Source organism: Labeo rohita, chromosome 5 (assembly GCF_022985175.1).
Source record: "Labeo rohita strain BAU-BD-2019 chromosome 5, IGBB_LRoh.1.0, whole genome shotgun sequence".
Classification (NCBI taxonomy): domain Eukaryota; kingdom Metazoa; phylum Chordata; class Actinopteri; order Cypriniformes; family Cyprinidae; genus Labeo; species Labeo rohita.
The window spans coordinates 8,263,945-8,289,858 of record NC_066873.1 but is presented as its reverse complement, the minus strand read 5'-3'; the positions used below and the strand labels follow the sequence as shown (position 1 = coordinate 8,289,858).

Here is a 25,914-nt window from a genome sequence, read left to right as displayed (position 1 = left end):
ATACAACAGGGTACAAGGGTAGCAGAAAAAAAGAGACAGATCCCTGGTGAAAAAAACAACATATGCTGGTAGTTATGTTTTGATGCTGGAATGCTGGTTAGGTAGGTTTTGATGCTGGTTTAAGCTGGTCCTTTGCTTGGTTTATGCTGGTCCTTAGCTGGTTTATGCTGGTCCTTTGCTGGTTCATGCTGGTCCTTGACCAGCAACATGACCAGCAAAAACCAGCAAAGGACCAGCTTAAACCAGCTAAGGACCAGCATAAACCAGCAAAGGACCAGCTTAAACCAGCATCAAAACATACCTACCAGCATATGCTGGTTTTTTCACCAGGGATGGCATCAAATACAGCATTTTTCATTAAATTATGCCATGTGATACTGTGTATATAGAGTAAAGGCATTACCATGGTAGGGACTAGGCATTACTATAACTTACTTTTCACCTGAAAAGTTCAGCTACAGTATAGTTTCAGTCATACAGACATTTCCTGCACTGACAGTAAACTCTGTTCTAGCACAAAACCTTATGGCCATGTCATACCTTCATCACACTTTTTGATAACACACTGAATAAATACTTGTACAACATTTTATGTGAGTTGTGCAAGTTAGGAAATGTAAGTGTATTTCATAACAAGACAATTATTGCCTGTATTACTGTAATTATTTCAGCAACAAAGGTGATGATTTAAAACATATAATTAGCATTGTTTGCTCTTGAATGAACTGATTATTAAAAGTACTAGACTGAAATAAGATCATACTCTTGTGTTTTAGCGATTAAATCAAATGTTAAATATTATATTTTGAAACAACAAATATGCTGATTGAAAACAGGTATAATTGTAATGAAAGCATGAGATCAGTTTTTAAAAGAATGGCTAGCGATGTTACAAGTGTAACAAGTGTAACAAAAACTCTTATTAATATTTATAAAACACATATTAATGCCTTTTTCTGCATGACCATATTTTAGATGCCTTAATCTTTCACTATACCTAAACTTACCTAAGCTACCTTACTAACTATTAATAAGCAGCAAATTATGAGTTTATTAGGGCAATATAGTTAATAGTGAGAATTGGTCCACAAACTAAAGTGTGACCAAACTCACATATTAAATTATATTGTTAACTAGATATTGCATAAGATGCAGATGTTTTAAACTACAGCTTTAAAGAGTTTATTAGTTGTGGAATTTATAAGGTCAAGCCAGTGCTCTTGCCCTGAGTTCTCACTGTCACATGCTAAAGAACCAATATATTCATCACAATGTAAAATGTTGCCACGATTTACAAAGGGATTTATTACAATAATACTAATACACGGTTGCCATTTAATTGTAATAAACACTTGAATTACTACTACTAGTATGCAGCATGAGCATAATGACAGACATTTTTTTATATTTAAGTTGAACAGTTGACATTTGTAGTTAACATAACCATGTAATGAATCTGTTTTTCATGTTTTTCTCATAATTCAGACATATAAGAGATCATTATTGAGTGCCACAGAGAGCCAGCAGAATCTTCTCATAATCTCCACCTGTTTCCTTCTGTAAAACCAGAAAAAATGTATATGTAAAAGTTAACTTGATTTGAATTCATTAGAAGTGACTGGATCATGAAGTGACTATTTTATTCCATAATGGATGTGAAGTAAATGGGCTAATTTTTTACTTTGTGTTACAGTAGCTTCAAGCTAGTTGGTTAGAGCTTTTCAAATAATGGAGACTCACCAGAATAGCCTCCTGAAGGGTTTTGCCATACATCCTCTTATATTCTTGAATGATTTTCAGCAGGTCAATTTCTGAACGGCTCACAATGATTCTAGTCAGTGTATGAGTATTGGTTCCTAACCCCTAGAAATAGATAAAGACTGAAAATATCAAAAACATACACAGCACTCACAGCGCACAACTACATGGGTGTACTGAAATAGATTCCATGAATTCCACTGCAACTTTACCTTCATAGCCAGGTGGAGTTTTTCTGCAAAGAAGGCAGGTTTGTTCCAAGCAGACTTCACTAAACATGATAATAAGAATGTTGTGAGGTTTACATGGTGGCAAAAAGCTGTTATGTTCACACAAAAGGAAGACGTACTGCTTGATTTAGTTGCTATTGTATCTTTGTACCTATCTTTATGAGATAATGCTGACTGGACACACCCTCAACACGCAGAGCTGGAAAAACAAGCTTCCTAATAGCTGTGCTTTGAATAGGCTTTCGATCACTGAAGCATTTAGCATGTCTACAATCTGTCGCACACACCCACATACATACATGCAGACTCAAATGAAGACTTGTTCCTTACCCAGGGTCATCAGACAGTCTTCAAGATCTCCATGCAGCTCACTCTCCAGTGCTTTGGCCAAACCCTGCTGGCTGTATTTGCCATAATACTGGAAAACTGCAAACACATTTTAAATAACATTATTAGGGACTAAATTCAAGTCAACTATCTCTGAAGAATAATCATATATGTAACATTTGTATTCTGTTATAGATGTTCCTCCACTTACTTTTGCACAACTGAGCTTCACTTCTTGATGTGAGGACATCAATTAGGACAGAGCAAACAGTACCAACCTTATTCTCCCCCGCATCAAACAAGGCCTGTATAAAGCAGAGACAGTGAGTGCATTTACATTCATACAAGTATGCTGGCATTTACACAACTGAACAACTTCACTAAAGAGACATGTTGTTGTCCTCCTCTCCCAAAAATGGCACTGATCTTTTTTAGACCTGTCTGCTGCCTTTGGAATGGCACAGTAAGACACCAGGGGCAAGTAGCACCAGCTGGACGTACACCTGGTTGTAAAACCAGGTTGGACGTTAAACACACTTTTAGTCTTGCATAGTATCGATACCTGTTGCTAGGCGTAGTGCTATGTTTGAGATTAAATCTTACAAAAGTAGGTGTAATTGAAAAGTCATGATTTGTTCAGGCATGATTATTTTTTAGGATTTATGTCTCTGAATTAATTATTACTGCAGACGTAACTGTAGCAATCGTCAAGATTGGTGTAGACTACCACACTGCTGACAGAGGCGATTGACATTACACAAAATATTTTTCTGTATGTAACTATGAAGTAAAATATTACATGTGATCTGGGATTATTAGAAGAAAGTGTACTTCATCTTGCTTGGAGGTACAGCATAAATCGATTTTCTCAATATTCGATTTTTTTGCACCCCCAGATTCCATATATTCAAATACAAACCATAAATCAATGGAAAGCTTATTTATTCAGCTTTCATATGATGTATAAATCTCAATTTTCGAAAAAATGACCTTTATGGTTTTGTGGTCCTGGGTCACATATTACATTCATTATATTTTATAGGTGTAAACATTTAGAGGAAAGCTGAACGTAGCTAAGCCTATAGCGTAGAGCTTACATCCAAGTTTCCTCCTGTCCATCCTCTTTGAATTACTGAATTACAGGAACTGGACCTTGATGTCTTGAGTCCTAACTTAGAGGCAAATCCATTGAAATTTTAATTAGCTAAATACTGGGGTGCCTCAGGGTTCAGTGCTTGGCCCCATCTTCTTCTCAATATGCACAACCTCGCTGGGCCAAATATAAAGCCATAAAGCTGCATTTAGTAGCCTTCCTTAAGACCGGGCAGATTAGCTTTTATCTAACCTTCCACTCAGACATCTGCACCTTCAGCTTAACTATGCAAAGATTCAACAATGGTAACGGCAGTTAAGGACCTTATTGTAACGTATGAAGCACTTGTTTAACCAGATAATCCTCACTATCCACATCTACATCTCAACATACGCCCAGTCACTCCACTTCACATCCATTAACTCTACTCAAGGCTTGATAAATTAGCACCAGTAAAAATAAAATCTATTCCGGTTTACTATAGAAATTTAATGTTGTGGCTCTACTAAAACAGTTGTCTCCATAAGTTATACATTTCAAAGATGCTTTGGATAAAAGTGTCTCCTAAATTAATATATGTAAATACATCAGCAATCACCCAGATTTAAGTGGCTCCACATATATTATTGTCATTCATTCAGTCAATAGGTGTAAATAAATCAAAGAGTTAAAAGCCCTAAACCAACCAGTTCCACAGTGAATCACACAAAAAAGTGTATACAAAATGAATAAGAAAATTTAAACAACAAAGGTACAGAACTGTGTACACACACATACATAGCACAACTGATGTAAGACAAGAAATGCAAGTACCAGTATCTTGAAATTTTATGTTTCAATCACAGATGTCAGTAGTGCACTTTAAAACAAAATAACTGTCTATATTTTGTCTAAATTTGTCTAAATGTAAGTTACTCAATATTAACTTTCATGCATAAATGTTGTATAAAAGCAGCATCACACTTATAACTGTACTGTTGTAATATCTGATGTTGTTACATTAAATCCTAATCTAACCCTAACTCTAAAACTTATAGCTTCTACAGAAACATACACTGTAGCCAGTGGAGAAAATTAATGGGATACATCCAGATGCCAATATAAATTCAGAACAGGCTACTGGAAAATGATTTAGACCCAGACAAATCATCTCATTTAAACACATTAGCTAATGTGAGGAATCTGCCACAGTACCTTTGCATCACTCTTTGCAAGCCCATCATCAATTTTAGAGTCTTCACTCCTGGTAGCCTGATATTATGAGATCAATACACATAACAGATTTAATTTTCTTATGGTGTAGCGTAAATACACTAAACAGTGCCATTTCTGTACCTTGCAAAGGGCAAGCAGGGTGGTCTCGAGATCTCCACTAACTTCACCTTTAATTTTTTCCTCCAGGGGCTCTTTATAGACTTTACGACAGAGAGAGGTTAGCAGCTACACACACATCTACATTCAGGAATTACATGCATGTATTTTGATCTGTGTTGTTACCTCCTTTAAAAGCAGTTTTCATCGCTGTGATCTCCTTGTTTGATCTGGTCCCTAGAATTTCACTTAAGACAACCTCTTTTGTCCCAAGACCCTGGTTATCAATTCAATTTTAGTGTTGAAATATTTAAATAACGCATTGCATGGTTGTGTAAATGTCACTAACATGCACAACTTTTAAAATACTGGAATATTAACAGTGAAGTTTAAAAAAAAAAATAAAAATAAAATAAAATGAAATATTTGGAAAACAACAACATCAACTACAACACACAAAAAAGGATAAAACACTGGACCTTCATGGCTCTTTTTATTTGAAAAGCATCATATTCAGGAGGTGTCATCAGCAAGGCCAGGACCACTTCCTCAAAATCTGATTTCAGAGCCTTGTTCAGTGCATCTGCCAGAGGCTGAAGCATAAAACATCAAAAATAAAAGACAAGAAAATAAAATAATACAATATACTAGTACACACTGCTAAAATTAATGAGAATAAACAAAAAGCCAATTATGTGACCTTATGACTTAAGAGTGCCATCTGCTGGTAATATGTTGTAAATGTAGGCTACATCTGCTCATGACCTTTAAAACAATTGGCATAGCTCTGATGTGCTTGACTTCCCAATTTTTGCATCTTGAAAATCTGAGTTAAAGTTCATATGTCAATTAAAAATAACTGAGAATTATTAAAGGACAACTTCTGACCACCCTCAAATTCAATCCATTGCTCCAATCCACTGCCGGACTGTCACACACACATTTAAATAGGCCAAAAACAAACATTGTTGGATGTGAATATGCTTACATTTCCTGTACTTTGCTGATAAGCTTCTTTGATCTGTTGTCTTTGTGCATTGCTTCTCTTTGCTAGCACCTCCACAATAGTGGCTTCATCCACACCTTCATAAGAGGAAAACAGACAAAAGTGAGCTGCTTTTTATGGTCTACAATGTAATTCTGGTGTGTTAAAATGAGTCACTGCATCATGCACATAACTCATTTAGTGATTTGGCGATACACACTAAGTAAAACATATATTGAGAATGAGAAAATACAACATAATTTCTTGGTCCACAAACATTTATTTTGTAGCCAGTTTTGTTGCATTTTTGTGCATTTTAACTATGACATACAGTAGTTCTAGCAATACATTCCAGGAACGTTGTCCAGGTATTGCAGGGGTGTGTCCTAATAAACATGACAACACTTGAATAAATGTGCAAAACTTAATATATCTTGCTGAAAATTAACACTCTTTTTCATAACACGTTCAAACACATTCACAAAATCAGCAGCATACCTACAGTAGTTTTAACATTAGTATCAGGTGCATGAGAGCAGTTTACGCATTTACCTTTGATGACTACACTGCTAAAAAAAATCTAGAGTAAGAAAACCTATAAAAGTACATGTCATTTCCTGCCAGAATATTATCTGTTGAGTATGTGGATGTTTCCTTTAACCCTAAAGCACAACACAATGCTATACGTGATTCAAAATATGAGTTAAACACCAGTATTTACACCAAAGTATTTACCTTTGGTCTCAATGGCTTTCTTCAATGTTGCAGCATCATTTTGGGCATTAAAGTTTGGATCAGCCTTGACTGTTCCAAAGTATGCCGTCTCCTCAGGACCACCTTTATAACCCTGCGATAACATTCCAACATCCACTGTATGTCAAACCATTGACTAATCAAAATGTAAGTATACATTATTATGAGTAAATCATTGGTCATGTATATATATTCTATGCTTACCTTGCTGCTGTCATCATCACTAATTTTCTGAAGAAACTTCCTGATGAATGCCATCCTTAACAATTTTGAAAAAGCTGCGACAAGTAGAAAAAAAAATAAATACATACCTTACATAAACACATGCATAAATGCTATGTTGTGCTTGTGAAACGTTATTACAAATGTATCTTTGCTACTGAAGACAACCATAAAACACATTTAATATGATATCTCACCTGTTCCCCTGGCAAGTCTGTGAGAGCTGCTCTGAAATTTCAGTAACATAACCGGGCGTTTTATTTTTTACACACGTGTTCAAAAAAACTTGGCTGGGCGGAGGGGTTGGACCTTGTTGTTCTGGTTGTACCTGCTTTAGTCACTTAATGTGTTTGCTGCACTCACCTCAAACTGCAGTTTGTGTGGGATGAACTGTCACACAACTTCTGTTGGATTTAATATTATTCTATTCTATTGTATTCTATTCATGCACAATTAGTTCATCCAGAAATGAATATTCTATCATGATTTACTCCTTCATTGATTTTCCAAAAACCTTCTGCTGTGAAAGGCTAAAGGAAGAGACTGAGAATGAGAATGAGTCCTTTGTGTTTCACAAAAGAAGGAAACTGGAATGACTTGAGGGTGACGAAATGATGGCATTTTTTGGGTGAACTCCTGACAACAGTTCTCTCATACTATAGATTCTAAGTCAAAGCTGTGGGGTCATTTTTAGGTGAAAGGACAAACTCAAAAAACACACGAGGATTAAAAAAGTAATGTTGTATAACTGGGTTCTAAATTTGTGTCACGCCTTTACACAAAAGATAAATGCAGAAACATTCAGAACATGGGTGCTTTTTGAGTGATTAATGCATCTTTGTGATCATTAGCAGTCCAATCTTCAGAATGCTCAACTGTCACTAAAGTTAGGGAATGACTCAAAAACTTCTTAGATTTTGGATTTATTATAAAACACAAAACAGAATAGACAACAAATGTTATAACTGTAACATGCAACTGCAGTTCAATAATAAAGTGGTTATAATATAGTGATAATTTATACGCATTAAACACGGCACACATACAGTAGGCCCATTAAGAATTTAGACACTTAAGACACAATTAAAAATACATGAATGCCACTGCATTAAACAAAATACCACAGCAAGCATTTATTTTAAAGGGGACATTAAGTAAATTCACTTATTTTTATGCTGTTTACATAAAAATGTGTCCTAACAGTATGTGGACACAACCACCCTACAATGATAAAAACCCATTCACTCCTTTTTTTTTAATCCCCCAAAAACCTAAACAGTCTCAACTGTCAGGCCATTTTGATTTTCTGATCAATATGACGTCATACTGCTCAGGCCCCACCCATGACCGCTGACGGACTGTCCTATATTAGTATATTTCAGCCCTCAGCCAGTTGTAAGCTGTCCACCAGTTTCTCTGCACCTGAGCAGCTGTAGCTGCAGCTGCACGTGTTTTGTAGTTGCATGTAAAAGTGAACATAAGAGTCTTCTTTTTCTTCCGACATGAAAGCCACTGAGGACGCAGTGGATTAGTTTTGCTTTTGATGGTAATGCGCCACCAAATACAAAAAAAAAAAAAAAATTAATAAAAAAAATCAACAGAAGAGACCCAGCAGGCACACAAAGTCATAAGGCGTTGATATTTGAGTAAATTTTGGTTGTGATACAATTCAATGTCAATGCAACATCTAATGTCAACATTAATTTGATATCTAATACAGACGTCAGCTGACATTGATATTTTGCTGTTTTTAGGTTGTGTAACCAAAATCCAGTGTTAGGTCAACATCAAATATTGATGTCAACTGAGTTTTCATTCTCAACCAAAATGCAACATCTGTCTGATGTCTGGTCCAACGTCAACCTGACGTTATATTGATGTCCGGTGCCTGCTAGGGAGGGGTGGAGTGAGCAGTAGAAATGGAACGATGTGACCAAAACTGTTTTTGACAAGGTAAAAAGGATGTTGTTTTACATGACCATTGATTTTAATTAAAGTACTTTGCAGACATTTCATGAAGACCCTAAAGAATCATACCAACTTGTGGAAAATAGGCATCTGATGTCCTCTTTAAAATAAAAATTCAAGAGCATGCTTTTTAAGTAAAACATTTCACAATTTTTTTAAATAACAAAACAATCAATATACTGTTCAAAATGAAGACAAAAAGTATTTGGACACTTTTGGATGTCTGATGACAGTGGAAGACTTTGCTAGATAATATTATGACCAAAGCCAGATGACATAGATAAAAGTCATGGAAAAATGTTTCAGTAAAGTTAGGGAAGCTTCAAGAAAACTTCTGCCATTTGCTTGAATATGCAAATTGGTAATGCAATTAAATTCTAATGCAGTTAAATTAAAATATTTTTAGATGTGACTAAGTGACCAAATTCTTTTTGGGGCCACTGTATGTATATATGCAATATATTGTATGAAAATGTATGATATCATACATATTTCCAAATTTCTGCAGAAGTGTCCAGCAGCAAACAATATAATAATTAAAATATCCATTTCTTTAATAAAACAACCAATGCTTACATTAATTTTACAGCTTGTAGACTGGCAGAGCACACAATAATGAATAGATCACATATTACTGCCGTCTAGGTGGTGGCCCTTGACCCCTGCCTGCCCCTGGTTGGCCAGGTAGGGGACCAGGTCCCCTGGGGCCTGGCGCTCGAGTCACAGGCCCCCGGGCATTAGGATTAGCTGACGCAAGTGATACATCTTTCTGCAGATGCACACCACCTCCAGCTGTGCCTGGTTTCACTTTTGGAGATTTTCCACCCTGGTCATGTTTTTTTTCTAAAGCAGGAAGAAACAAATGGAATGAGGGGTGAGAGATTTACTGTATTTTTTGATAATTTCTGCACATTTTTTTTTTAATTATTCAAATGCATATGATCAACTACTGTTCAAAAGTTTTGTGTCTGTAAGATTTTTAAATGTTTTAGAAATTTTGTCTTTTGTTTACTAAGGCTGCATTTGCTGCACTAAAAACATAGTAAAAACAATAATATTGTGAAGCATTATAAATATTTAAAAGAGATGTTTACAATTTTAATATATTTTAAAATGCAATTTATTCCTATGATGTCAAAGCTGAATTTTCAGGAGCCATTACTTCAGTCTTCAGTGTCACATGATCCTTCAGAAATCATTCTAATATGCTGATTTGGTGCTCAAGTGACATATTATTATTATTATTATTATTATTATTATTATTATTATTATTATTATCACAGCTGAAATGGTGCTGGCTAATGAATTATTTTTGTAAGATTCTATGATGAATAAAAAGTAAAAAAAAAAAACTGTTTATTTGCAATACAATTTTGTGTAACAATGTAAATCTCATTTTGATCAATTTAATCGATTTTTGCTGAATAAAAGTATTAGTTTCTTTCAAAACATTTGATTTGTAGCAGCAAAAGCTTATCTGATAATCAGTTGCAAAGGTAGGACTAGTCAGTAACAACATTCTGTGCAATACACACCTGCACTATTCTCCGGAGGAACAGGGGGCGCAAGAGAGCGATTTGGAAGTAGATCCTCCAGGTCCTTCATCACCTGGTTAGTGCTGTCTTTGTTGTTCCGTCTGTTCTTCTCCTCATCTCTTGCCTAGAAATTAATTTTAGAAGCACACACTAGCTAAACAAATTTCTGCCATATAACAAAACTTACTGTTGTGAATCTGTACATAAACAATACTGACCATTTGCATTTTCTTTTTTAGCTCCATGTTGGAGTTCTTATAAGCCTCTGACACAGAATTCAGGTAGTAAATGGCCAGACTGTTAGAAATAGAAAGCAAAATTGTAAGGGATTTTGCATGTATTAGGTGATCGTGAAAACTTTAATAATTCACTTACACCATTAAAAGAACTGCTGGTATAATGAGTCCAGGGTTTGCTACGTAGCCGAAGAGCGTACCCATAAACGCAGGTAGATCTAGATCAATGGTCTCCATAATGACGTCAAACATTCTTTCTTTCCCACTGTGGTAAACAGGAGCAAATTTGGAAATAAAAATTCATGTGTGGTATTCTGTGCATGTGTTTTTGTGCATATGTGAACTTGTGTGTGTGCATTGATACCTAAAGGGTCCACAGTCAAAGGAGGGAGGCAATGACATGATGGTGTAAACCACAGGCAGGAGACTCAAGAAGAGGATGAGCAGTAACAGGCCCATGTAGAAGTTATTGGATTTGGAAGCTTTAAAAACCCTCTCATGTGGGACGTTACAGGCCATTACAGCCCAGCATTGATAGTACATGGAGGTCAGGAGCCGCAATACATTGATGCCCACCAAACCAGGAGCATAGAATGCTCCCATCCTAAAAAACAAACAAATAGTTCAATATCTACAGGTAGAAAAGAGTACGGTGGGTAATTCTTGTTTTGGTATGCAATGTTTGGTATGTACTCTAATGCAGAGTTATAAAATTGACGTTTATCAGTATGAGGTACAAACAAACATTGGAATAATATGTTCAATTAGATGAATTATTTTATTAATTATTCTAGTATTTAATGCAATATTTTCAGTATAATCAACATTTCTATCGACTTTTCCCAACTTTTTAGAGTTTATTACTGAGCTCAACGCAATGCATTTTGGGATCACTATTCTGATAATGAATATGATGTAAATGATGTCAGCCATTTTGCTAACTTTTGCTAGACATTATATGGATTCACAGCACGCCAAAATTACTGTAATCTCGACAACTGGCTCGCTCACTCGCAAGATCTATTGTGCAAGCACAGTGATCTAGTGCTCCAACTTCGACTGCAATGACACATCAATTGCCTCAAACTGCTGGCAGTGATGCTTGCTCTTCGCCGATGTTGCAGGCCAATGTTCGGCCGATGTTGCAGGGCAAGCATGTACTAGTCCGTACAGACAACATAGCGACGGTGGCTTACATCAACTCTCCCGCCATCTCCTCCTCTAGAGTCAGACATGGCTCAAGTCGCTGCATGCCGATCACATTCCGGGAGAGCTGAATCGTGCAGCTCTCATGACAGCTCACCTGTCCTGGAGAATGGGGACTCTATCCCCAGGTGGTCCAGCTCATTTGGAGTTGATTCGGGGAAGCTCAGGTGGACCTGTTTGCTTCCCAGGAGTCCTCCTACTTCCAGGTATTTTACTCCTTGACCAAGGCTTCCCTCAGCATGGACACACTGGCACACAGCTGGCCCCGGGGCTTACTTAAGTACACCTTTCCCCCAGTGAGCCTCCTTGCACAGACCCTGTGCAAGATCAGGGAGGATGAGGAGCAGGTCCTGCTGGTTGCACTGTATTGGCCCACCAGAACATGGTTTGCCAACCTCAAGCTCCTTGTGACAGCTCCTCCCTGGAGGATTTTTCTAAGGAAGGACCTTCTTTCTTAGAGGATGGGCATGATCTCACACCCACGACCCAATCTGTGAAACCTGCATGTTTGGCTTCTGGACGGGCCTTCCCCAGGCTGTAATAGATACTACTAGGGCCCCCTCTATGAGGCAGCTTTGCGCTCTGAAGTGGGATCTGTTCACTGAATAGTGTTCCTCTCACCGAGAGGACCCCCAGAGATACTCAGTTAGTGTGGCTGCAGCAGAGGCTGCAATGCGGTCCACCACGATGCAGTGGATACTGCACGCCTTCTTGGTCAATGTATCGTTCCTAGAGTTTGGCCCAGCTGATTTTCACGTGATCTTAAGAGCCCGGCCCGGTTATGTGCCCAAAAGGTTCCCACCACCCCTTTTCGAGCTCAGGTGGTGAACCTGCAATCGCAACCTCCAGAGGAGGGTTTTGCGTTGCCTTTGTGTTGCTGTGTGCCATTCGTGCCTTTCACATTTACGTGGAATGCACCCAGAGCTTCAGATGCTCTGAGCAGCTCTTTGAAGGGCAATGCTGTCGCCAAACAGAGGTTGGCTCATTGGGTGGTGGACGTCATCACCTTGGCGTACCAGTGCCAAGGAGAGCCAAGCCCCTAGGAGTGAGGGCTAACTCTACTCGGAGTATTGCCTCCTCCTGGGTCTTGGTGCATGGTGCTTCTCTTGCAGACATATGCAGAGCTGCGGGCTGGGTGACACCTAACACCTTTGCAAGATTTTACAATCTTAGTGTGAAGCCCCTGTCCTCCCGTGTGTTGGGTAACGTCAGGTAATTTGCGTGAGGCTGGCTCGGTGTTGGCTTGCACAGTTTACGTTTCCTTTTTTCTTTAACTTTTCCAAAATTCTCCACAAGACCCCCCACCCCGGAAACGTCTGCTTCAGAAACACTGGCACTGGCATTGGCCCTTTATTCAGGGCATTGGGGAGGAAACAGAGACGTTACATCCCTCATGCCACAATCCTGCGCTAAATGCTGGGATACGTCTCGGCTCCTCAGCACAAACCTGAATGAGCAGATGCACGCAACCACCTTATATACCCATATGTAGGGGGGAGTGGCTTAGCATGCAAATTCCACTTGCCAATTCTCATTGCCCTTTTCTACTTAAGCTCAGAGGTGATTGGGCTGTAATGTCTCCGTTCCCTCCTACAGGGAACAAGGGGTTACAAACGTAACCGAGACATTTGCACTAGAACAAGCTGTGAGTAAATCTGTCATTTAATCTCAAAGGTATGCAGACAACTGCAGACAACTTTTTCAAGTAGTAGCAATATTTTGCACATTACATAAAAAAAGTCATGGCTGTACACAGCAAACTATGCACTAATGTATACGTTTGCCATTGGTTATATTTTATGTTCTGTTGTTTTTATGTTGTGTGCATTTGTTCCTACCAGATCATTCCTTGGTTAAATACCAAACCAAGCACATTGCCGCTTATGTCAAATTCACCATAGGAAGGCTGAGAATGAAAAAAAGGCTGTTAGATGTAAAATCCTTAAATGGCCACAGTTTAGGGTGTTGGTGATAAGCTTATATACTGGACTTACCCAGCCAGCTTCCAGATCCCAACACCAGCAGTAGTTCAGAAAACGTACAATCATTGCTCTCAAGAAGTCACCGATGAGGATGGTCAGATAAGTCACTTGTATATCTGATACAGTCAGCTTGACAAACTCCTAAAAGTAGAGTTTGAATGGTTTAAGGTAAATAATTTGATTTTGACCAAATGTGCAAACAAAAGTTTACATCTTATCAATTAAACAATATAATCTATACATTATTTTGCTGGAGAAGCTACATAAACACAAGACATGTTACTATTCCAACTGTAGTTTCCCAGCATGGGCCTCTGATGACATCAGCAGGGTCGATAGGAGGTGGAGTGCCTGTGTCATTTGGGTTGTTGGCTGAGTAGTTGGCATAATACTCCTTCATGAACCAAATGCTGGCATTTTTTATAGACTCCTCCTCTTCAAGCTTGAAGCCAAAAACAGTTTTGTGCACTTAAAAATCACTGATTCCCAACTAAGAATAGAAAGTAAACACTGCTGTCATCAGAGAACTTACTTTCGCATTAACCTCATCGAACAGAGCAAGCAAAAATGTGTAGAGGTTGCCAAGGAAGAGTGCAAATATACGCCCTAGCTGCCACTTGAGGGCTATACGTGGATGGTATTCCTCCAGCTCGGCGATGGTCTCAAAGAGCATCGGACCCACAAGCCCCAGCAGAGACATGATGATCTCAAGCTAAGATACAATGTTATTGTTATTACATTATTAATTGGGCTTCTGTGTTAATATTTGTCTTTTTAGTGAAACAATACATTAGCTATACATAAGACAAAATGTTGAATGCGGTCTTGTGGTTATTTTTACCTCGTTCTTCTCGTACCATGAGAGGTTGTCCATATTGGCGAACTCTTGGGAGCGTTTTACCACAAAGTAGATGAGATAGCCACTTCCTCCCAGTGTACAGGTGATGAGAAAGTTGGCTAGGACACGTAAGAATCTCCTTAGATGAATGTTCTCATCCTTTTGGTTCTCCTGCTCATCCACAATGGACTCCTGCAAAATGCATTAGAGCTTCCAAATTGAGAAAAACTCATACATGAGCATTTTTGAGCTACAGATCATGTATGAACACTCTTATAAATCATATCAATTGATCTGGCCAGAGGATTTATCAAACCAGTGGCAGAAATATGGTCTGAAAGAGAGTTGACCTCCTCAGTTGTCTGAAAGGACAACCAGACCATGAAACAAAAACTGCAGTGGTCAGCACACACACATCAACACCTACCCAAGCACTTCCACATACACACACAATTACATACTTTGAAGCTGGTGGTGATGGAGGCGTATTTATTGTCAGCTGTCTCTGCATTCCCAATAAGATAATCCCAGCTGGTGAACATCTTCCAGGCAAAGGTGAACTCATTGTCTTCTCCGTCCCCTCCCCCCACATCTGCGTTTTTAGCCATCCTAACAGCGAGAGTGGACTTTATTCAACACTTGTAGAGAATCCATTCTCGCCGGCAGGATAACAGAAGCGCAATTTCTAATTGCAGTCAAAATAACAACGATCGTGTTGGCAATATGCTATAATACAGTAATGATGTAGTGAACTTTTTTCTCGGATAACTGAAGAAAAGTTTTTGTATTTAAAGGTGAAGTGTTTATTGTTTTTGACTCTCACCCCAATTTAAAATCATTATTTGAGTAACATCTCAACCTCTGGCTTGACCAGTGTCATGAGTTTTGTAAATGACATGCAAACTTTTGAATCCTTGTAAGTGGAGAAATTAACTTAAGGCTAATATGGTTAATGTGTCTTTTAAGTCAAATTTAGTAGCCTATTTTTACAATAATCTTACGATATTTTATAGTATTAAAAATATTACACAAGAACCAATGAAAATGGTGTCATTTCTTAATTTTAATGGGTAGAAGGGAAGATTTTCAGTGAAACATTATTTCAATTTCAGTCAGTACCACAATTGTGATTGTATTTCTCATGATTATGACTTCATTTACTAACAATAGTGACTATATACTCTGTTATTGCAAGTTTATATTAAACAATTTCTATTTTATTTCTTGTAATTGCATTTTTATTTTTTTATTTTTTGCAACATTATATCTCAAAATAGCTACTACTTGTAATTACAAGCTTTTTAATCTCACAATTACATTACTATATTTTAGTCTGAGGTGGAAACATGCCTTCATATTTCTCTGACAAGACTCATAAGCTTGTCCCTGTTATAGTATATTAATACTAAATGTTACTGTTTGAATTTGCTGATTTTTTGTTTCAAATGCATGTGGTGAACATGTAAATCAGATTGCAGATATGCATGTTATTTATAAAAATGTAGACATTTAATCGATCACTGAATGGTATAAGGATTAGTATAGGATTAGTGTTTGGAGATCTCATTTTTATTATTACTACAATTCCACTAGTAATATTAAACACTTCACCTTTAGGTTGGAGGGTTTATTCTTTCTGTCTAATATGACTAGACAGTTCATCTTTTTAACCATCTTAGATGTAGAATTAAAGACAACACACTATATTCAACCTGCACAACCTTCTGTCATCAAGTAAGTATTTGTAACAATTGTAATCTTTCAAAAACACTTTTTGGTAATGGCATAGACATTCACAGTGACATGTACTTCTCAAGAACATTTCATGTCATTGCTACCACATCTAGCAATGAATGAAAGAGGGACTCACGTTCTGATCACAACCATGAGGCTATACCCGAAGGTCCCAATGCCCACCATGAGGTAAGACAGAGGGAGACGAAACTTCAGGAAGCCAATGGTTCTCTGGTTATTATAGTAGCCATAGAAAAGAACTGAGTACTTGCAGTAACCCTGTCAAAGAAAAGGCATCAGAGAGTGTTATTGATAACCATACATTTATATTATTATAATAAGAAATTAATGTGAAAGACATAGTGGGATCATTTCATCACACATTTTTGTGTGATGAAATGTGTACAGAGGGGTCAAAAAATCTGAGAATGTTTTAAAAATCAGGGTTTCAAATGTAATTTAAACCTTTAAAAAAATTAATTTAAACAGAAAATGTCAAATAAATGTTGCAAAATAAAACGAAATATCTCAGATTCTGCACTTTTTTGTATTAATTTTTTTTGTATTAATTATATGTTTGTTATATAACAGAAAATATAATCCACATTTTAAAATAGTCTTTCTAATGAATAATATTTTTACTTTGCATGAATGTTTTGCTATTATTATTTGGTACAAAGGTTTTTTTTTTTTCAGTGTGCTGCTGTCAAAAAGGGAACATAAAAATATATTCTAAAGATATTCTGAAATTTGTGTTCTTTTTAATATTATTTTTTTCCTCAAACTGTTAGAGAATGCTGAAAATTGTATTTAAAAGCTAAATAGAAATGTTTTCACTAGTGATCTTTTAATCCTACTGCATAATGCATGCATCATGATCTTACATTGAAATCTGTGAGAACAGAATAGTCCATAGCAGTGTCTTGCTCTTCTCTCGGCACAGTTTTCCGAGGAATGGACCCATATGGAAGTCCCATTAGAACCTTGTGGACAGTTCCAAATTATTTAGTCATATAATTAAATAGTTTAAGGAATAGTTCACCCAAAAGTAAAAATTTGCTGAAAATGTACTCATAGATGACTTTGTTTCTTTGTCTAAAGAGATTTGCATTACAATTGCATTTTGCATTACATTACTTGCTTATCAATGGATCCTCTGCAGTGAAAGAGTCCCATCCCAATGAGAATTCAAACAGCTGATAAAAAGTCTACAAAGTAATCAGCACGACCCCTGTCCATCAATTAATGTCTTGTAAAGCAAAAAACTCTGTGTGTGTAATAAAATGTGTTTGTTTCCAGCTAAAACACAAGTCCTCAATCAATAATATTGCTTCCTCCAGTGAAAAGTCATCTCATCTAAATAATTGTTGATTACTTGTGGAAGTTTAGACCCCTAAGACAGCGTTTCCCAACTCCAGTCCTCTAGCAAGTTTCGTCCGTGTGTGAAGACGCTGCAGGCAGTGGCGCAAGAACTGGAGTTGGGAAACGCTGCCCTAAGACATTGCAGAGGATCCATTGAAGAGCAAGTGATGTAATGCTACATTTCTCCAAATGAAAAAAAAAACCAAACTAAAAAAAAACCTCATCTACATATTAGATATGTAGATGTGCAAAATTTCATTTTTGGGTGAACCATTAAAGAAATAAGATAAGAAAATAAGGTAGAAAGATATATTACTGATCTTTACTGACCTCTGGTATCACAACCAGGCCAAAGGTTAAGCTGAAGAGGACCAAGTTCATGCCGTACATCCAACGGAGGAAAATAAAGTATGAAGCAACCGAGGAGCCAAAGTGACCTACAAGTGGATTAAACATCACCAGGGCTCACAGTAAGGAACATTCATGTGAATACCTTTTTTTGGTCACTTGCAGAAAACATGTACATAAATGTGGTTCAATTTCTAATTCAGTATGAGTAAAAGAAATAATTTTCTAGACATCAGAAGTGATATGTACCATTCCTTTGGGGGGAAAAAAATCTTTAGTACTTACTCTCAACTTCCTTTATTTTCCGCTCCCATGGGATGCAGGCTGTCCTAAAATTTTCAAAATCTCTTTGAAACTTTATCCATTTCTGTATGATGAGGAACAAAGCATATAGGGAAAATTAAGAGGCTGCAATTAACTAGATTTTTACATTTTTCAAGAACATGTCAGTGGCATCTGCCTATGCACATGTTGCCATCATAATGCTTGGGTGGTTAATATGTGGTTGCTAAGGTATTAAATAGTGTGTTCCCATTGGTATATTGTTGCTATTGGTATTTCCAGGTTGTGGGTAGGGGTTTGCTAGGTGGTTGCATACTGGTTCTAGTCAAAAGAGTCTCTATGACTCTATGACATTCTGATCTCTAGATTTATCTTGGATCTTTCTCAAGATAGGGTTGTTTCATTTTCAGCAATAGTAATATTAACAATTATTTCTTTAACAAAAACACAAACAAAGGATAAATTGAAGATTTACATATTCCTACCTTCATCATCATCACTTTGTAGGCATATAGTTTCCTGCCTTTCCCTTTGCCCAAAGCACCTTCAAATTTATCCACAAACTGTTGAGCCTCTCTATGGACACAAGGAGAACAAGAAATTAAAAGGAAGAGATCAAACTAAACAGTTTCTTGAAGATGATTGATTATTACAATACTGCAGTTGAAATACACAATATAGAAAGAAATTTGATGTAAAACAGTTGTTTACCAGCTATTGTGCCACTGCACAGCAGTCATAAAGGCCTATTGAAGTATTAAACCCACACTGTAAAAAACAATTTGTTGAGTCAACTTAAAATATTTCATAACCTGGCTGCCTTAAAATTTTAAGTTCAGTCAACTCAAAAAAAGTTTATTCAACTTGAAATGTTAAAATTATACTAAGTGACAACTTAGATATTTGAGTTGAATCAACTTCAAATTTTAAGGCAACTGGGTTACTTACCCATCTGTTAAGTTTAGCAAACACAAATATGTAAGTTGTTACTTAGTACAACTTAACATTTCAAGTTGACTAAACTTATTTTAGTTGACTGAACTTAAAATTTTAAGGCAGCAGGATAACAAGTTATTTTAAGCTGACTCAACAAATTGTGTTTTTTATTTTTTACAGTGCAGTAACCACACAAAGTATAAAACTACTACTCCACCCCAAAATGTTGTCATCATTTACTTACCTTAATATCATTTCAAAACTGCATGACAGTGAAGCTATTTGGTTTCCAGCATTCTTCAAAATATCTTCTTGTGTTCCAAAGAAGAAAGACACAGGTTTGGAACCACGTGAGGGTTAGTAAATGATGACAGAATGGTCAGTTTTTGTGTGGAGTATCCCTTTAAATTATGCCAGTGACTTTATCTACTAGTGGAAGAATGAACTTAATGAAACCACTTAATAAAATAATGTCTCCACTAAAATTTGTTCTTTGTGCTTTTATTTAGCAGGTTATTTAGCATTGTTTTAGAAAATCATGCTGTATTGTGAATTTAGTCATGGATAAAGGGTGTCTCTTCAACCTTACTGGTTTATTTTAACATTATTTGCATCACATTTATTTGCATAAGATCCCTCAGTACTTGAGGACTTTAAGTCGTCTTCTCATTCGCCAGGGCTTGTTCCGGATGTTTGCTATCAGTTTCTTTTTCTCCTCCACCTCCTCCATCAGTTTGGCCATTTCTCCTTCTGACATGGACTCCTCCTCTTCATCTGAATTGGAATCATCACCACTAAGAAAGAACATGAGGTGATAGAGTGCTTCATTCTTACAGTCCTTTATTACGTTTAATTATTTTGTCTTATTTTTTTGACTAGAAAGATCTTATAAAGTCAAGAATTATAAAGGTAAGACATATTGGTAATCCTTTATTTTAATGTGTCATTGTTACATGTTACAAGAACTTTGCTTATTTACAAGCAACATCGAACCAAACCATAACATTATGTAACAGGAACACATTAAAATAAAGTGTTACTGATTTTTAAATATGCTCAGTGAAAAACAAGACAGAAATACTGCATTTTTGTTGTTAGTGTACCTTATTGTGTCCTCCTCATTGTGTACACTCTCTTATAGTTCTGTCACTGGGGTCTTTTAGGTACCAATATGTACTTTCAAAGTACTAAATTGTACCTTTAAGGTACTAACATGTACTGTTTAGGGGTAGGTAAGGTACAAAGATGTACCTTTTCACTTTTGTACCCATAATACTAACCCTATGTTTGAGCCTACACTTTTTTTTACATCTTTTTTTTTAACAAAAGTAGGCTATATGCTTTTAAAATGAAGATTAACTGCACTGAACTCTAACAAGTGTGCATCTAGAGCGTATGGGGAGACATACTATTAAAAATGCAATGGGTTTGAATAGTTAAAATGATACTGTCACGGTTATAGGGAAAGGCTAGAACAGTTGAGCATATTTTCTAACAAAACAAAGCACTTTTGTAAAGAATATGGAAATATAGTATGTAAATTAGATCTGAAAAATGAAAATAAATATTACAATAGAATTTTAAAAGAGAAAAGTTTAAGTCTGCCTATCTATAATAGGAGTTTTAGAAACGTTTTGTCTTACATTCAGTGATCTCTTGGTGTAAGTGAGGAGTTAATAAAGTCTATTAATTATCAGTAAATTATCCAATTCTATCACGTGACCATTTGTGTCAGCATACCTACTGTTCTTTTTCTTCTTTTCATCTTTGTCGCTGTCATTGTCCTTGTCTTTTCCTTTCCCCTTACCATCCTTCTGTTTTTTTCCACCTTTCTTGTTTCTTTTGCCGGACTTCTCATTTTCCCCATTTCGTCCACTCTCACGTACTTTTCCTCTTCTCCTGTTCCCGGCACATCTCCTCTGTGGAATATCGTCATCACTGTCTTCCTCATCTACCTGCACTGGTTTCTTTTTATTGGCCGCTCGACGACCTCTAGGAGGTTCACCATCCTCATCTTCATCCTCACCATCATCACTGGCCGCTGCTTTGCCCCGCTTACCGGCTGCTGGTTTTTTAGCACCCTTGCCTTTTGTTTTTTTGTTCTCTGAGTAAAAAATGGCACAAATGTACTTTCATAAAAGCATAACACAAAGACATTCTTGCTGAGCAATACAGATAAACAAGCAGATCTGTACAAATTCTGGAAAAAAGGGGTGTAAAGTGTTCTAGCTGATGGGTGTTTTCTAGATTATGAGCATAATATAATATTTATGAGCATAAATATTGCCGTTTCCCCATAGGACCACTAATTAAAAAAGAACGAAAAATAAAGAAAATTAAGTAAAAAAAAATGTGCATAATCATTTTTCTTACCTTCAGCACTCTCCACATCTCCATCAATTTCTATTCCCACTATAAAAAAAAAATAATAATTAAAAAAAAAAACTCTCTAAGTACAGAATATCAGCAGATGACAGAATTGTATTTTACTTATCACGAAAAAATAATGATCACTACCAGAGTTATTAAATGTAAATTATGCTACATTTGGGGGAAAAAAAGTTATAACTCACCATCTTCCAGTTTTCTTGCTGTATCACTTTTCTTTGGCATTCTGCTGCTCTTCTGATCTCTATTAGTCTCGGAATTTCTTCTCTTGCACCTGTGGTCTAACAAATTACTGCACAGGTGTGCAGCTGCTCTCCAGTAACTGACTCCCTATTGCCATAGCAACACCACGTGACCTCACATGTGTAAAAGCGATTGATATTAGTATGTTAAATTAGCTGGAACAATTGTCTAGATGATATGAGTTCAGTTTAAAATTTTTAGAGAAAAACACTTCTATTTAAGACATGAATACAAATGCAAAAAAACAGCACAATGTTAAAACGATCTGAGAACTTACATAAAGTAAAACAAATCTAGCCTCTCAGATGAGCATATTTAAATTCCATCAATGTTTCAGGGAACAATCACAAAGCATTCTGGATGACCCACAGGATGGTACGCCACATCTATTAAACTGTTCGATGCACTCTCACTCATTGGGACACATGACACCTAATGCTGCTGTCACAAGAAGAGGCACCTTAAAGATTTAATGAAGGTTTAGGTTTTCCTTCAAAGACAATTAAACACATTTCACAGTATATTAAGCTTTGCACTTTCATTTTAGAATGCACTTTCTTTGAAACTGCTATGAAATTGGTACAACACAAATTAATTCAAATGAACATTTGTAGTATCAGACAGCTGTCAGCAATCATTATAGCATATAGGGATTCTTACCAATGTCATTTTAAACTAGCTTACAAAATGTTTTGAATGCAAAAGGCATCTAGTGTGTGTAGTATGTATGGTGTCTGTTTCTGCTCAACGCAGAAACACATTCTAAAATGCAGACACTCAAGCACAGTGAAACTCTAAGCAGACAAACAGATATATGTGATCTCCTGTCTCGTCTGCACCATGACACCTGGTAGATGACACAGCATCTCGGTTTTCACAAGCGAGTCATTACATGTTCACTAGTGTGTAAAGGCAAAAACAATGTGTGCACATACTAATAACATTCCTGCACATCTACGTGTATATACTAGCTATTAAGGAACAAAAAAATAATTTGAATAATATTATTTAACATGCCACAACCATGTATGAATGAAGATATATTCATGTTTAACTAAACTGAACTGCCAAAAGAGGATCACAATTGCTTCAATCATTATCAGCTTCAAAGTAAGAGAATTAATAGCACATTTAAATGCACTATGCATACTTTCCAAACTGCAATTGGCTACTTTTGTTGTTTTCTATCCAGTTGAACAAAGAAAACATGCCCAGGCAATTCACACAGGATGTGTTCTTTACCGAACTCCTGCATGTATTCTTGCATCCATTTGGTGGTCTCTATGTTTTCAGCACCTTGCGCAAGGTAATCATTTTAGCCAAATCACCTTGAGTAAATATTATAAATATCTGGCCGCTGATATATAATATACCGGGGGAAGCCAACATAAGTTTTCTGTATTAATTTTTTTAAGGGTTAAGGGTTTTTTCCCTCTTCAGTGTAGACCATACCGACTCCAGTTATAAATGTGAAGTAGTTTGTGCTCTTCGTTAAGATATAAAACTTTACAAAAACTTTAATAACAACATTAAACATAATGCTCAACCGATCGTTTCAAATACATTCAAATGAAATCAATTTAAAAATCATGTTTGATAATATAAAAGACTATCTTATAAAGCCAGCCTAGTGCCTATACGAACTGTAGAGAGAGGCTAAAATGTATTAAACTAATGGTAATTATGACTGTATCCACCATATTCCTGACGAACCTACTGAGTTTTGAATTATGGGTGGCACTTCCGGTTTGGGGAACTTCCATTCAAAAAGACTAAAACGAAATGGAAACCAAGATTGGAACGACTGAATGAGCTGTCGAATTTCATTTAATTTCATTTAATCAAGAATATCTATGACAAGAGCTCTTTTCAGTCTATGCATTCTTTTCCTCATGATTTTTATTTTTTCCACTTTGCATTCCGCTGTAATAGTTTTAAAAAAGAACAATTATACTGCACATTTGTGGTCTGTTATCCTGATTTAATATACCTTATATCCCATTAAAAATTCACTGGAAAGCACATAGAATCTCTCCTTTTTCTCCTCAAATCCTATCTTTCCAGGTTTTTTTGTTTTCAAAGGTAAACAGATAGAATTTATGTCAAAATTACGGAAATCTATTTAAAATAGTATCACGCAAGTTATTCATGTTTGTTTAGGCAACAAAGATGTATTTACCTAATGATCACTAATATAATTCATGGAAAGATGGCAAAATTTAAATGTATTAAACATATACTTAATAAAAACAACAAAATATATGGCAGTATTTTCTGTAAGTTAAGTAAATTAGCCAATTTTGTTTAAAAGAAGGATTGCAGAAATGAGTACACCCTAGATTTAATTCAGCAAATGTATAATATTGCAGTGCTTAGTATGTCCTCCAGAACTTTAAGCACAAGAAGTGCTCTGACACTTCTTGGCATTGACTGTACAAGTTTATGACAAATTTTCACATCTGTCCTGTTTAACTCCTGTAGGACGACCTCCTTAAAGGCCCTAGTCTTTAATGGGGAGTTTTGCTCAGCTCATCTCTACAGAATCCCCAACAGCTGCTCAAGAGTGTTAAGACTGGTTGAAATACATGTCCACTGAAGGATTTTCACCTTGGGAGAATGAATATCTTCATTGTCATGCTGAAAACTGCCTAGTAATGCAGAAAATGAGGGAAGGGTAGTATCTTCAGTTTCAGTTTTTTGTATTACATCACACAGCAGTGTGTGAATTCATGACAGCACTGATAAAGCACAACTTCCTCACACCTTCAGCACTCATGCATCCCTATAGAAGAGCTTTACTACCCACTTCTCACTGTACTCCTCTTCTAACAATACCAGAACATTTTGGATACTTTTGAAATCGAAATGATTGACTTGGTCCCTTGAGACCAGAGTATGGATTCCCAGAAGTCTATATTTTGTAAATATGGGCCTTGGAAGAAGTTAAATGAGTTCATTGTGCTTTGGCTACAGGAGGTAATTCTAGAGGTGACAACAACCATCCATGTCACTTCTGCAGACAGCATCGTACTCTGTGAGATAAAGTGGCACTCTTTTCATAGCTTTTGCCGGCTCTGAGACACTTGCATGGTATTTCTCCTGCTCTTTTTCTAGCAAAAATTCACTCCTCACTACATGAGAACAAAGTGAAGACCTGATTATTTTTTGTTTGTTCTAATCAGTAACTTTCAGGAGGGTGTACTTATTTTTGCAAAACAACATTTTATCACTTTGATAAGAAAATCTTATTTTGCTAAATAATTTTGACATTCTTCTTCGGTAATTGATCAAGCATGCTTGTTGGAACATTACATCTCCAAAGAACCCTAACATGTCATCCGAGTTAAGAGTAATTGCTGAATTTGTTACGTTTTAGAAGGGGTGTACTCATTTATGCTGTGCACTGTATGTTACATAATAAAAATATTACTACAGTGATATTTAACCCGTCCGTTATTGCTGTGGAAAGAATCGCGCTTTTGGGGTTGTTCGTGGTCTGAAATACCTTGTTTATGCCTATTTTGTCATTTTTGTCACTACTTTGGCCACTATGTCATTTTAATGTTCAGTGGTTTGAGTAAAATATGTCATCTCATTGTACCCACTTAAAAAAAGGGTATTATTGTGTTCATATACCTAACTTTTCACTTAGCCTAATTATTACATCTTAAGGGAAGTCACACCCATAGGACAAAAAAAATATTTTTCTACCTGTTTCCTGCTCATAACATGGGACTATTCCACGAGTCCACTCTCTGCTGGGAAAAGAACAAAAACAAAACAAAAAGAAAAAAGGAAACTGTAATATCGCGACCAGCCTTGCAGTTCCCGAACGAATGACTAAAATGATCTGGTCATTTTACATACAACGCGATCAAGTGCAATATGAGTAACAAATATGACTTTTATGAGTCGGTTCTTTTGAGTGAATCAAAAAGCACACGTGATTTGCATCGCGTCGATACCCTAAATATTTATGAGCCACCGATTCTCTCTCTCTTTTTTTTTTTTCAAACACATACACAGCTTACTTTAATGTTGTTCCTTGGCCTCGTGAGACTTTGCCACTCTTAAAAAAGTTCTTAAAGTATTTGCAATTTTTTTAATACTAGTTACTTAAATAATGGCATCGTTTGGGCATAAGATTGCATTCTTTATTTTATTTTGATTAATAAAT

At 36.4% G+C, this 25,914-nt stretch overlaps 2 protein-coding genes across 2 annotated transcripts; both read right to left on the bottom strand.

The window, feature by feature from the left end:
• Positions 1–1,285: 1,285 nt before the first annotated feature.
• LOC127166113 (annexin A1-like) lies at positions 1,286–6,956 on the bottom strand. Its single transcript, XM_051111199.1, has 13 exons — positions 6,877–6,956; positions 6,662–6,735; positions 6,440–6,551; positions 5,708–5,802; positions 5,199–5,312; positions 4,906–4,996; positions 4,744–4,823; positions 4,603–4,659; positions 2,527–2,620; positions 2,319–2,414; positions 1,971–2,029; positions 1,741–1,863; positions 1,286–1,557 (listed from the first exon to the last, which is right to left on the bottom strand). Exons 1-13 carry the CDS (start codon positions 6,923–6,925, stop codon positions 1,501–1,503), a joined length of 1,101 nt encoding a protein of 366 aa, XP_050967156.1. The 5' UTR covers positions 6,926–6,956; the 3' UTR covers positions 1,286–1,500.
• A 2,322-nt stretch (positions 6,957–9,278) lies between these two features.
• tmc2a (transmembrane channel-like 2a) lies at positions 9,279–25,596 on the bottom strand. Its single transcript, XM_051110673.1, has 21 exons — positions 25,449–25,596; positions 21,680–21,850; positions 21,480–21,518; positions 20,847–21,210; positions 19,751–19,900; positions 18,656–18,746; positions 18,174–18,255; positions 17,871–17,977; positions 17,063–17,161; positions 16,315–16,457; positions 14,906–15,053; positions 14,448–14,636; positions 14,139–14,318; positions 13,890–14,048; positions 13,619–13,747; positions 13,463–13,530; positions 10,783–11,022; positions 10,558–10,683; positions 10,401–10,479; positions 10,183–10,306; positions 9,279–9,490 (listed from the first exon to the last, which is right to left on the bottom strand). The coding sequence occupies exons 2-21, from the start codon at positions 21,717–21,719 to the stop codon at positions 9,279–9,281; spliced, it is 2,769 nt and encodes a 922-aa protein (XP_050966630.1). The 5' UTR covers positions 21,720–21,850; positions 25,449–25,596.
• Between the last annotated feature and the right edge of the window lie 318 nt (positions 25,597–25,914).

Coding starts and splice junctions, on each gene's coding strand:
- LOC127166113 (XM_051111199.1), bottom strand. CDS start 6,925: ATGTTACTGAAATTTCAGAGCAGCTCTCACAGACTTGCCAGGGGAACA. Junction 4,997..5,198: donor AAATAAAAAGAGCCATGAAG/GTCCAGTGTTTT, acceptor ATTGATAACCAG/GGTCTTGGGACAAAAGAGGT. Junction 2,030..2,318: donor AGACTGTCTGATGACCCTGG/GTAAGGAACAAG, acceptor TATCATGTTTAG/TGAAGTCTGCTTGGAACAAA.
- tmc2a (XM_051110673.1), bottom strand. CDS start 21,719: ATGCCAAAGAAAAGTGATACAGCAAGAAAACTGGAAGATG. Junction 14,319..14,447: donor CATGGTACGAGAAGAACGAG/GTAAAAATAACC, acceptor ATTGTATCTTAG/CTTGAGATCATCATGTCTCT. Junction 9,491..10,182: donor TCCTCCGGAGAATAGTGCAG/GTGTGTATTGCA, acceptor TTCCTGCTTTAG/AAAAAAAACATGACCAGGGT.